The 13,487-nt window shown below is 38.6% G+C and overlaps 1 protein-coding gene across 1 annotated transcript in view; it reads right to left on the bottom strand.

Annotated features, from left to right (window-relative positions):
- nrxn2b (neurexin 2b) overlaps nucleotides 1-13,487 on the bottom strand; it is a 649,237-nt gene that overhangs the window by 590,263 nt on the left and 45,487 nt on the right. Inside the window, exon 2 of the mRNA XM_085349739.1 lies at nucleotides 8,277-8,297. Within this exon, the coding sequence (XP_085205865.1) occupies nucleotides 8,277-8,297 (21 nt within the window). The remainder of the gene's footprint in view (nucleotides 1-8,276; nucleotides 8,298-13,487) is intronic.

Genomic DNA, 13,487 nt, shown 5'->3' with positions numbered 1-13,487 from the left:
GCTTGGCACAGTAACATCTTGCACAATCCTTCAAAAGCTCCTTGAGTTTAAACTGGACTGCCAAACATTTTTAGACTGGCTAACTGAGGGACATTAAAGCCAGCAACAAGACAAACCCCATAGTTGTAACTGAAACGTTTACAGGTATGGGTAGTCCTTTACCACCAGCGACCGTCCTTAACCTGTTCTACCAGCTGCTTTAGTCAAGACTAGCATTTTGCAATAAAAGCTCTTCACTAAAATATTCTTCGTTAGTGTTATACCATAACACCATAATGCCCAAGGTCTGTTTGAGTCAAGGAAAAACAGAACAGTACTCTGCAGAAGTCCTGAGCCACCCATGTAAACATACATAGTAATACATTTACAGTTTGCACAGCCCTAATGAGCTGGAAAGTTCATATGATCACTGGTATTCTTCAACACTGCCTGAATCTCTAAGGCAAGCTGCTGTTCTTTAAGTAGCCTTCAAGAAAAGTTCTCCAGGCTACTCCAGAGCTCTCGTTTGGATGTTGGTTGCCTTTTGTTCAATTCTTTATCAAATTGGGCCCAAACTATTTCAATAATGTTGAAGGAAATTTGGATTCACCACTCCACAAGATCTATTGTGACTGATCTTGTGTAATTCCTGCCTTCCACTGAGACCATCTCACACTTCATTGAATCCCTCAGGTTTCCTATTTCTTAGGAACATACCTTTCAGATAGTCTAAGAAGCTTGGAAAGAAAAGCCCTGCTCTTCTTTAAGTTCCTTCAAGACGTTTCACCTCCCATCCAAGAAGCTTCTTCAGTTCCACGGTCAAATGGTGGACAGGGGGTCCATATCCCTCTTGGGGGGACACTCTCACAGGGCTTAAATCTGGGACCATTTGACCTTAGAACTGAAGAAGCTTCTCGGATGAGAGGTGAAACATCTTCAAGCATCTTAAAGAAGTCCAGACGCTTTTCTTTCCAAGCTCCTTAGACTACAAGGACCTGGATGACTGAGAACCTTCACAGACAATTTCAGATACTGGTCATTAGCTCTAGATATCTACCCAAAGCTACAATTAAAAATAGGTTCTTTGCTAAGTTGTCTGTTAGACACAACACTGGTTCATCCAGTGTTGTGTCGTTGACTTATGGTGCCTTTTTTATAGAGACAACCAAATAAATTATATATTCTTCTGATAAAAATCAGTTATAAGGATTTGATTGAAAATGAGTGAAAAAGTAGTCCATGTCCAAAGAAAATTGCTTAGAACCACAAAAAAAGCAATAAACAAACAAACAAACAAAAACAATTACAAGCACATCTGTGTGGAGGTAAAGGATAAAGAAATGATGGGCAACTTCAGACTTTTGTACTGTACTGCAGAGCCTACAAAGGGAGAAGATAAGAAAAGAAAAACAGAAGATGAGAAAGGGATAAACACAAAAAAGGAAAATTGCTTCATATTCAAGTAGAAGGAGGTTTTCGGAAGCAAAGCCCATTCAAGCATTACTATTTTCTCATTATAAAAGTGAGAGCGGGATAAGGAGAAAATGTCTCTATTCTCCATTTCCTTTCATTTATTGCTCACTCTCATTCATTTCACCAGCGTATTGATCCTGACTTCACAAGACATTTTCCTCCACTGTGCCCTCATTCCTCCAACATCTATTTATCGCAAGGCCTATTAAATTAATGTTAAACAACAAATACAAGGTGGATCCCCCAAACAATACATCTGAACTTTCACAGAGAAAATGCATTAGTGTTACAGTAAGGACTGTAACCTGGTTGCTTTGTTGGAAACAACAAAGCAACCAGGTTGCCTAAGGCCCTAAGTCATGTCCTGGTGTTGGAAAAACACCTGTATGAGTATAAGTGGGATAATATACAGTATACAAGTATATCATCTCATACACATGCAAAAGTACTGCTAAGCCTGTGCTGGAGGAAATACATTTTCACATAAAAAAGGGCTGGCACGCCCCTGTGAGAAAGGCGAAAAATGTGGCAGTTACCAATTTTCTCACCATTTTGGTTTAGTAGCCAGATGGAAGTTAAAGTGCTTTTATTTTCATAGCACTCTCTGTCAACTGGGGGAAGGGTGGGAGATGGACTTTTTCACCGGGCTCTGCTAAAATGCAATCTCTCACTGTGTCACCTGCTCAGCACGGACTTGTAGCTTTGCAGTCTGTGGCATTTCATGGCCTAATTGAATTCAGAAAGGGATACAGGTACAACAGGAATGTTCTAACACCCTGGAAATAATAAGTTTTGTGTAGAGAGAATGAAAAAAATATATATGAGGCAGTGACTTTTGACTTTAGCTGTGGAACAATCTGTTTACGAAAGTGACAACAGTGTCAAGTGGAAAATAAGAATGTGTCAGCTTCTGCATATATTCCAGTCTACATACACAAGCAGACACACAGCATAAATGCATGCTTTCAAGTACCTACATACAGAAATAACTAGGGTGCTTATGTTTTATTGTATTACCTATCTTAATCTCTTAATAGCTTCCCCAGTGTGCTTAATGTGCAGATTCCAACCAGTGCAGTTCTGGTGAATCATTTGACTTTAAATGATTGACTTTTAATTTCTATGACCTCTTATGATGATTACAATCATTAAGAGGTTTCAAAAGAACACAGATGCTATATGATGCTATATAAGTTAAATCCAAGCTAAATTAAAATGTGATGGCGGTGAGTTCACATTTTGGGCATTTTGACCATCACCATATGGTCAGGTACTGAATTGGTGATGGACTTTTCAGAGTAATGATTCACAGAACATCTTGACACCACAGCAGAATCATCATCTGACCCGTTATGTAAATGTTTCACAAATTTTGTACAAGACTGGGAAGCAAAATAACCTCAAGCAGAGGAGAAAAATCCTCACCAACACACATGTATACGCATAAACACAGTGCGGCACCAGCGCAGCAGGCCATGCATTGTCCAATCCATTTCTCTCTATCTTGGCAAACAGTACTGCCTAAGGCAATGCATGCTGACACTGAAGCATCTGGAGTTGTTCACAAGGGGATGCCCACTCCACCGCTTTAGACTTTGTTATCACAAAGCGCAAAATAGAAAGAGAGGGAAAAAAGGCAGCTGTGTGTGGGGTGAAATTAATGTGTCTTGAGAACAGGCATGGCTGGACTCTGTCTCCTCCAGGACCTGAGAAGGCTTAATCTTACTGCAACATCTGGCAGAGGCTGGGCAGGCAGAGAGAACATCAAGGCATCCCACTGTCTTAAGGCTTCCAAGCAATTTCTCAACAGCAGACAGACACCATTTAGTTCCATTTCATCCTCACTGTCACTGGTCATCTTCCACTCTGACTTTGTGGGTCTGCGTTTGCTTGTTTTCTGTCTCTTCTTTTTGATTGATTATGAGGAATAAGCTAGATAGCATTCTTCCAAAGTCAACAGCCTTGTTTAACCACTGAATGAAGATAACTATGAAGATATTTGTGTACATCTGCATATACGGCAATCCTGCTGTTTTGCCATGTCCCAATTTATATATTAAACTGCGGTGTGCACAAGCAGTGCAACTGTGGCATGGACAACCAGCAAGACAATATAAATTTAATTTAATTTTAAACAAATGAAAAGGAAATAGGCAAGAATTTATTAATGCTATTGTGCTGATCTTAATTTAAGTAAAACTCAACTTGACTGATAAAAATCACAAGATGTGGCGTGTGACTTTTTGTGGGGGTTTTAAATAGCAAAATTAGTCAGGCAGTCAGCCAGTCATACTTGGCACAACATTACTAACTGGAATTTGAATATAAATTATGTAGAAGAAACACTATTTGTTCCAGAGAATAAAATGAATCTAGGTTAATACCACAATGACATCGGTACATGTAATATTTGCTTCACTTTGTGTTTTTTGTCTCTTTGCCCCTGGGATGCGCGCGCACACACACACACACACACACACACACACACACACACACACACACACACACGTTTAGAGAAGTTTTTCTTCTATTATTTAGTTTTATTTCTCTTGAGCAAACAAGAACAGAATCCATAATCTGGTTTGGATGATCCAAAGTAATCTCCTATAACTACAGGGACAACTTAAATCTGTAATCCTGTATCTCCAGCCAACGTCAAACCATTCATTATGTTGAGGAAAAGTAGTTATTCCCCTTCCCCAGGGGTGAGATTAAGTTGAAGGGCCGCATGACCTGGGGAGAAATGATCATTTTTCATGATCACATTGTCTAATATCAGCATTGAAAGGAAAGCCCTGTGTCTGAGGTCAGATATACATTTGATCTGCTACTGTCCATTTGTAGATGAGCTATTTTGTCTCTTAGCCATGTTCATGTTAAATGGATGACACTTGGTGACACAAAAGATCAGCTCCTTCTACACATTTTCTATAGGATAGAGATCTAGAGACTGTCTAGACCCCACCATGATCTTAATGTCCTTAATTAGCCTCTTTCTTGTTGCCTTGGCAGTATGTTTTGGGTCAATGTCATGCAGGAAGAACCATCCATGACCCATCTTCAGTGATCTGGTAAAAAGAATTTCTCAGTGCAGTGAACTTGTCCTGTAATCTTAGCAGGAAAACAGCCCCAAACCATAATCTTTCCATGTCGGTACTTAACTGTGGGGATGATGTTCTTTGGGTCATACTCATTTCTTTTTCTCCAAACAAGACAGATGAAGCTAATACCAAAAAGTTTCATTTTGGTTTCCACAGCACTTTCTCCCAAGCCTTCTGTGAATCATTTACATGTTCACTGAAAAACCGAACATGGGCCTGTGCGTGTGTCTTTCATAAGCAGGAGGGATCTTATAGGTGCTGCAATATTTGAATAAATTACAATGTGTTACCAATGATATTCTTGGTGGTTGTATTCCAACAAGCTCATCCTATGTAGTTCTGGGCTGATCGATCGGGTACCTCATGGTCATCTTTATCCCGTAAGCCAAGATTTTGCATAGAGCACCAAAAAAAACAGGTGACTTGTGCTTATTTTGAATTTCTTCCAAAAGTAGTCACCTTCAAACCAAGCTTCTTGTTGATGGTCTTGTAGTCCAGTCCAATCTTGCGCAGGTCTACAATCTTGTCACTGACGTCGTTTGACAGTTAATTGGTCCCGTCCATGGTGGTGAACAGGTTGGAATGGAAGAAACGTATTCTGTAGATGTGTGTGCTTTATAATCATAACTAGTTGAGATCAAGAGTATTTGTAAGTAATTGATTATAATCTGTGTACCACATGGGAACATAGCCAATCTGTAGGAACTAGAATTCTGGCTGCTTTGTAGGGAATCAAATGCTTATTTCATTCAAATAAGACACACTGTAAGTTGTGTTTTGAAAATGTTGGCTTCCCCCTGACAAACTCTATGTCATAATCTAAATTACACCACCACAGCTTTCAACTTAATTTCCATTTCTTTATTGCTTTCTATTGAAAACCTGCACCAGATGATGAGCTAACATTGCCCTTACATAATGAAACAATATATCATACATGCAGTCCTCTATGGGAGGGCATGCTAGGATATGAGTACACTGATGGTCTTTTTTCCAGTAAAACAGGTCAGTGTTGCTGACACATCATCAATCGAGGACCTACAGTGTAAGAGCGAGGGCCACCATCCACCTTTCCTGGGATACTTGCCTCCCACCGGGCTTTGAATGTCTCTTTGTATCATCAATCTCAACCAACCTTTTAACCCATGGTCACCAACACTAATTATACCAAGTGCAGTCACAGGGAAGCCCTAAAAATAGCAGAAAAAAATTCTGACAATAGACTATTTTAAATGAATTTATCAGGCAGTCTTGTTACTACACAATACCCCGGGCTCCTTGTTTTTTTTTAAATTAAAGTGACTGAGACAGACAAATTGATTAAGATTTTTATAACTTAAAATCTCTCAGTTTAACAACGATCTAAACAAACTATGTATTCTGATCCCGGATATAGTTATGAGTGAAAATTAAACTCCAAGGCTTTTTATATTCTTCAAAACTGAAAGAATGGCTCATATTAGGGTCACAGTACTACAGAAAACATTCAGAACTCTGCACAAGAATGTTTCCATCGCAAATCATTGGAAGCAAACATAATAAAAGGATGCTTAACCAACTGTGCAAAGAAATATCACACACATACTTGAAATGAGTGGTGAAACTACAGATGCTTGCTAGGGCTATGTTACATTGGTGTGACAGGATTCCAGATTATTTGCTTCTTTTGTGCACTAGGCAGCACTTTAACTTCGAGCTACATATTTGTGAGAGTCAGGTTTCACTTGTTTAACTTTTTGACAGTTAACAGAAGTTCCCACAGTCCCTTCACAGGAGTCAACCTTTCCTTGAACCAGTCACTTTCTTCAGCATCCTTTCAATACCCTCTGCATCTCCTCTTTCCCAGCTTCCCTCCATTACATCCCTCTTTCCATCATATAGAGTGTTTACATCAATGTGATTTTTCTGGTTATGAAGTCTCTAAAAGACAAAAAAAATCTGCTTATTCATATGATTGTGTAGACTGCTATACCAGTTACTCCAAATTATGTTAGCACTTGTGACATTTACAAATCCAAACTAACAGTGCTGAAAGGGTTAATTTGACATCAACTGTTAACCTGAAATTAATTTGACTGGCTGTTGACCTGACTTGTACAGTGCAGAGAACCCAGAGTCCTGTAAGCTGTCTACATACTTAAATAGGTCAGCATATTCAAGCTCTCTGCCATCAGAGTTACCAATTACATTTCTCTCATTCATAACCTCAAGGCAAAACTCGATTTCCTCCAACTTCAAATGTTCCGCTATTACATCAGGTTATTTCTCAGGTGCAGGTAGTAGCATTCAGAAGCCTGGGTAAGATGTGCAAAGATCTTTGCATCTTCTTTAAATATCCTAGACAAATATTTAGCTTTGTTACCCTGGGCTTATTTAGGCTTCTGAAATTACATCACATTGTTTCATTTACACACATACAAACATAAATGACATATTCATATCATATGAAGACATTTAATCAAACCTTGTGTGTCCTTCAACACATCCTACATGAACCTGTCGATTCATGTAGGATGTGTTGACAGTGCTTCCATAGGAAATGTAGGATTGCCATCATTTACTGCTGTTTGCAACCTTCCTCCTGACATTTACCCGTCACCTGGTGAAAAGATTCACTCATACATAGACATGTACCCACAGAACAACAAGAAGCTGGCATTATATAGGAACAAACAGAAAATGTCAGCTTCACACTGTTCACAAGTGCACACATCAAGTGCATATCATGCAGAACCAGATTTCTAACAGAACCCACTGCGATAGCTAATAACACTGAAGTGGCTCTATGGTGTGAGCTTCTATATTTCCAATATGCCACAAGATAAACAACTCAGATTCAGAATAAAGATTGAGAAATAACTGCAGCATAACCTTTTCAGCTTAAAGAAAACTTGAAGCTAGAGGGTGTTTGTCATAGTGATTTCCCCTGCTGGATCAAGCTCTGTGATAGGTAATCCATCACCTCAAACTCAGTACAGAGGAAATGCAACAAGAATACATGCAAGCACACACACACACACTTACACACACACACACACCTAGATGCCAATATCTGGATGCATATTCAAAAAAAGCCTGTTTATGTCAGTTTCAGTGTCTGATTGAACTGAAAAACAGATCCAGTCACCCAGTGGGTGAACCTCTGGACGGCAACATTTTGCAGAAAGATCAGCAGACACTGATGTATCCATAATGTCTTCTACATTCAGCACTGGCTTCGCACCTTCATGGCCCAAGGGCTAATGTGGTGCCTTTGGGGCCTAAACCAGCAGGATTTGTTCACCTTTGTAGGGGACAGGAAAGGATGTGAAGACAGCAGCTTGTCATCACCTTGTCATGGCATGTGAACTTGAACAATAACTTGTTAATGGGTAGACTGGTTCAAGGTTAGAACAGCTGTCTTGACAATTTCATATACAAGCATGTTCATATTCTCTAGAGATAAACTATAAAAAAAGAGAAAGAAAACAAATGAAGAAAGACAAGATAAAATAATAATAATAGAAAAATAAGGAATAGTTTCAGGTGCGCATCCATCACGTGTATTTTATACAGAAAAAAATTCATTACGGCCCCTGGAAGTCACTTATAACCGCAGTCCAAACTGACAATGCCCCTCCACAGAGGGATGGCATAAAGCATTTAGAAGCAACCTGAATCAGCATCCATGAGAACATCAAGAGAAGCCATCAGAGGACCTTAGGAGAGAAAAATCAGTCTTACCTTCAACAGCATACTCTTCAGCTTCAGGGTGAACACGGATCGCATGGAAAGGGGAAATAGAACAGAAAGAAGTCAATATTATATTTCCAAGCACGTGCTTTTCCATAATTTCATCAAACATGGATAAAACATAAAGACATCCAGTTTTGAAGACTTGACAGCAAAATGTATTACTCTCTTTCCCAGAAAATGTAAGGTTAAGTCTTTAATCTACTGACTTTCTTAGAAGGCTGTGGATGCCCCAATAATTCCACAGCTGCACATTGATTTTTCAAGAAATGTCCAACAGAAATATTTTCAACCAGTCCACTGTACCTACAGTTCCTCTCATATCAGTGGCTTTCAGAAATGAAAAACAGTAGGTCCTTTTCATTATGCTAATTTATGCTTGCTCATGTCTTTTTTCTTCCTGTGATCCAGAAATTTCACGCGTTCCTCCATCATCAAGGATCTTCTAATACTTTAAATGCCCCTCGAGGACAGAGGAGGCTTTTGTAGGAGCTTAGAGCAGGAAACATAGGTGTACCTTAAAGGTAGCTCTTACCAGCTTGCATCTTCACATGTTATAAGTAGCTGACATACTTAAGATTAACAGTATGGAACAAAGTATTTCCTATTTGGCTGCTTGGAGTCATCTATTCTTTTGGATTTTCCGTACGTATGTGACTGAGGAAAATAAGCAAACACACTGACACAATGAAAAGCAGCCAATGCCTTCTCAGACTGTTCTACTAAACCACTGTTCAGGAGCAGAAGAGGTCAGTCTGTAAAACAAGAAAATAAAACTGCATTCTTGAGTTAGAAGAAGAGAAGCTACCCAAAAAGAAAAAAAAAGCATACAATATAGGGCTGGGCGATATGGCCTAAAATTCATATTGGGATTAATTTGAAGCATGTGCGGTAATGATATATATCACGATATATTATTTTCTTCTGTATAACGTATTTTCCACACTATTAAGCACACTTAAGATCCTTTAATTTTCTCAAAAATCGAGAGTGTGCCTTATGTATGAATTCTGGTTGTGCTTACTGACCTCGAACCGATTTTGGCGTGCAGAAATCTGTTAAAAATGTTTTAGTACAACTTTGGTAAGCCGCACTGCTTGATGGATTGTCAGAGCATTACGGCTGCCGTAGTGAGGAGCTTCGCGGAGTAATCTGGTTCCAAAACTCCGTCCTCTTCAGGTCCCAAAGTCAAACGAACACTAAGAGTTAAAAACGGTCTAAATTCTTTAATCTTTAATTAAATCATCAGCGTTGCTGCTTTACCAGGTTACCAATTAAATTTAACATCCAGGCATCCATGAAAACAGAAGTTATTAAATTTAACAGAGTTAGAAGTTAACAGGAAGTTAGCTCGCTAGTTTCCACCTAAACATTTCATACCATGTTCTGATTGAGAGATTTTTGAAACTAATTAAAACGTACAGCTCTGCCACTTCCGATATAAATGAAGATAGAAAACTAAACAGCAGTGGCGTTTGCAGGGTTACTGAAGTTGGACTACCTGGTATATAATGTTGTGCTACATGATTGCTAGCGACACAGCTATGTTAGCATGACATTAGCACAGTGAAGCTGGAGGATGAACACCAACTTTTTTTCCACTCGATAGAAGTTAACGTGAGGGATTCTGGTGGTCAGGGACAAATGCAATCGCATAGCAGGATGCTATTACACGGGCCAAACTTCAGTCAGGAGAACAACTGAGATCATTCATCCACAATACAAGGTTAGTTATTAATATACTGCAACAACATGGGAATAGAGCAGCTGCGAGAAAATTCAACAATAATGAATCAATGTTACGGAAGTGGAGGAAGCGCGGTTTTTGGCTTTCCCCATATTTCAAAAGTGCTTCATCTCTTTGCTATGACTGTCGGCATAATTTGCAGATGATAATGGTTGTAGCCACTGCGATGCTTTCGACCAAAACAGATGACATCATCAACATGCGCTATCGCGATAGAGTGGTATAGTCAAAATCTCTTTCGTTGGCCAAATTTATATCGTTTCTATTGTATATCGTTTATATCGCCCACCCCTAATACCATAGCATCCCTGTGGAGAGCTTGGCATTTTGATCTGCTTTTGTGGCTTGTGAGCTTGGGCCTTTATGTGACATTGCTGCATTAACTTCTAGCTTGGTTGATAATATTTTAATGTGACTCAACAACGTAGTGGTTCAGTGTGTTTTCTGGCACTTTTTTTTTGAGGGTGGCAGAAGCAATGTGCAGCTGTTGCAGAAGCAGCATGCAGTATCTTCACAGGAATTTCTATCACAACTTATAAAAACCAAAAAGGTCAAGAATCTGAAAATATGCTTAATTTCGCAACTGCAAAGGACAAATCTATTTTCTGCACTACCCATGAGTATGGAAGTCCACGTAATTTATACAACTTCTAGTATTAGACTTCAATTATAAGGTTCTTTTGAATGCCACCTCCCATAACAGGTTGGATACCAACTACTTAACACTAACACTCATGTACATCTCCCTATGCATCCCTGTTGCTAAATTAACCTGAGTTTAGTTCACTGGATTGAGCAAGAATAGCCACTTTCCACAAACACACCAACAAAGCAACCGAAAACTGTTCTTGAATGACAGAGCATCTGCCAAGCTTAAGCACTGGGACAGCGTTTGTCTGAAACAGGGTAGCAGTTGTTTATATAATCACTGGCCATGACCCTGCTTTTCCTCTCTCTCTCATCTCTGATCATAGCCCATCATCCTGTCTTTCATAAGTTATCCTCATGTGTTCCTGTCTATCTTCTGAGCTGAAGTAAAATGATGTTTGATGTACAGTAGAGGTAATTTATACCATCACTGGTCATGACTCTGCCTTTACCCTCCACTCATCTCTGAACACAGTCCATCATCCTGCATTGTCATGTCATCCCTGTTTCTCTCTGTCAAAGAGAGAAAGAGTTTCTCTCTGTTAAGCTCAGCTGCTTAAAGTTTTAACTCCATTCCACCGACATAGTGGGAGAAGGGAGGGAAGGAGAAACTGTGGTTTTTTTTTTCAAAAACATGAGAAAGATTTGTATATAGTCAAAGTTCAGCACTGGAACTGAATTAACTTGGAATAGCATATATAAATATATAAAATCTCAATTGTTTCAAAGTTAAGCCATAGCTTTGTATTCGAGCAATTACAAGGACGAGCAATTACCTTTATTCAGCTTAAATGAGTCAAAAAGCTCCAGCGCTTCTTCTAATTAACATCAGTTGGTCACAAAGAATCAATATCAAATATTTTCCAACATTTGATATTCTTCTTATCTCTCGTCAAAATTAAGAAGGATGCCTTAAGAGGTAATGCTAAAGGAAATGGTGATTATCCATACCATTTAAAGTTTCATTCTAATGTGCCTGACATTTATTTTGCTTCAAGTCGCAATATTTCACAATTTAGCCTTGGGGAAGAAAAATGGTTTCAGTCAGACACTTGGTGGAATGTACCTCTTTCTTTTGAGCTTGTGTCTTTTATCCCATTTACAGTTTCCTGTAGTCTGTACCAACCATTACCTTTATCCCCGAGCTGTTTTCCATTAGGGTGTATCCCACATAGCCTCAGGCTTTTAACTCAGCTGGTATTTCCAAAGTGTTTCCAAAGTGCTTGTAATTCACAAGGATATGTGAACAATTTTCAGATCAAATCTTTTCTAGGCATATTTTGTCCATGCGCAAAGGCGGAGCTTACAGGATAAGATCTAGGATAAAAATCTAGAACAAAGAGAACAATTTTTTATACTAACTCTCATTAAACCTGATACAAAACTAAAATAAATATCAAATGCTGAAATGTACACTTGCATTCAAATTGACAGTCCAATATCTCTAAATTAGTGTACAGTACCTCAAGCAACAAAGAGCTGAAAAAAGTTTAAATGTATCATAAAGACAGCCGCAAAATGCAAAAGAGAGCGCAAATCAGACGTGGGCTGCAATAAAAATAAATAAATGGCAAAGTTAAATTCAGAGGGAAGCAGTAGAGAAGCTGAATGTCTTCACCAATGAATCCCTGAGGGCTTTGGCGGCAAATGAGAGACTTTTCAGACCTAATCCTTACCAAGCTAACTAAAGAATTTACCGAGGGGAGAAAAGCATGCCTGCAATGAAAAACAGCCTCTCTCTCTTTCTATCTTCCTATTTCCCTGCACATGGAGGAAGCTACATAACTGCTGGTTTGATATAAGTATACAAGGTACTGTACATCATAGTTCAAACACAGTTACAGTTACAAACATACAAATTTATCTCCATGTTAAATAATTCAAAATCCAGGTATGCTTAAAAGATTTACCGTATATAATTATTTTGATCTGGACGAACAGAAGAACAAACAAAAACAAAACCCCAAAACAAACAAAATAAATGTGTTGCATGATTTCTGAATGACTTTCAGCATTATTCTGAAAGCAAACATTCAGTGAGTTAATAAGAAATATGGTCTTGGAAATCAAACTGTGCATATCCTGAGAAAAACCGTCTATTGTGACTGCTGACTTTGTTTCAAAACCAATTATCAAAATTTCCAGAACAACATTCTCATTACAGATAAAGGGCTGAGGCACATCAAGAAGTTATCACAGAGGGAGTTCAAGCTTAACATCTATGGCAACAAGATGTTAAGCTTGTAAATCTTTGTCACACTTGCATGCAGAAAGTCTAATTAAAATTCATACAGACATTGAGTGACGCATGTGCCCACACAAACTTGACACGTGTACAACATAAACTGCACGAACTGTATTACAGAGAATTCACAGTAAGGATGCTTTTTGTTTTTGTTCACAGAGCAGCATTCAGTGAGTTCTTTGTTAATCTTTATGTTAAAACACACACACACACACACACACTGTATATAATTCAACTTCAACTCTAAATATAATTGGATAAGTTGAAGAGAATGGCTGGAGGAATAGATGAAATAAAAAGCTGATCTAAAATAAATAAACATATGTTATTAATAAAAAAAAATTGGCATTTCTTAACTACTTTTTTTTTACTCCCACAGGGGGGAGTCCATCCCAGTTGACACTGGGCCAGAGGCAGTGGACACTCTCATTCCACACCGAGATGCAGTTATTCACATTAAAAACCAAGGTTTGAAACTGAGAATCTCTGTGCAGTATGCCAAATTTCTGTTTTTAGTATTTTTTTTAACCTAATTACAAAACCATCTGTCACTGCAAATTAA

This window comes from Diplotaxodon limnothrissa, linkage group LG3, assembly GCF_057381915.1.
Source record: "Diplotaxodon limnothrissa isolate DT_005_m linkage group LG3, D_limnothrissa_male_GT1.1, whole genome shotgun sequence".
NCBI lineage: Eukaryota > Metazoa > Chordata > Actinopteri > Cichliformes > Cichlidae > Diplotaxodon > Diplotaxodon limnothrissa.
Note: the sequence above shows the minus strand (reverse complement) of the source record. Positions and strands in the feature narration are given on the sequence as shown.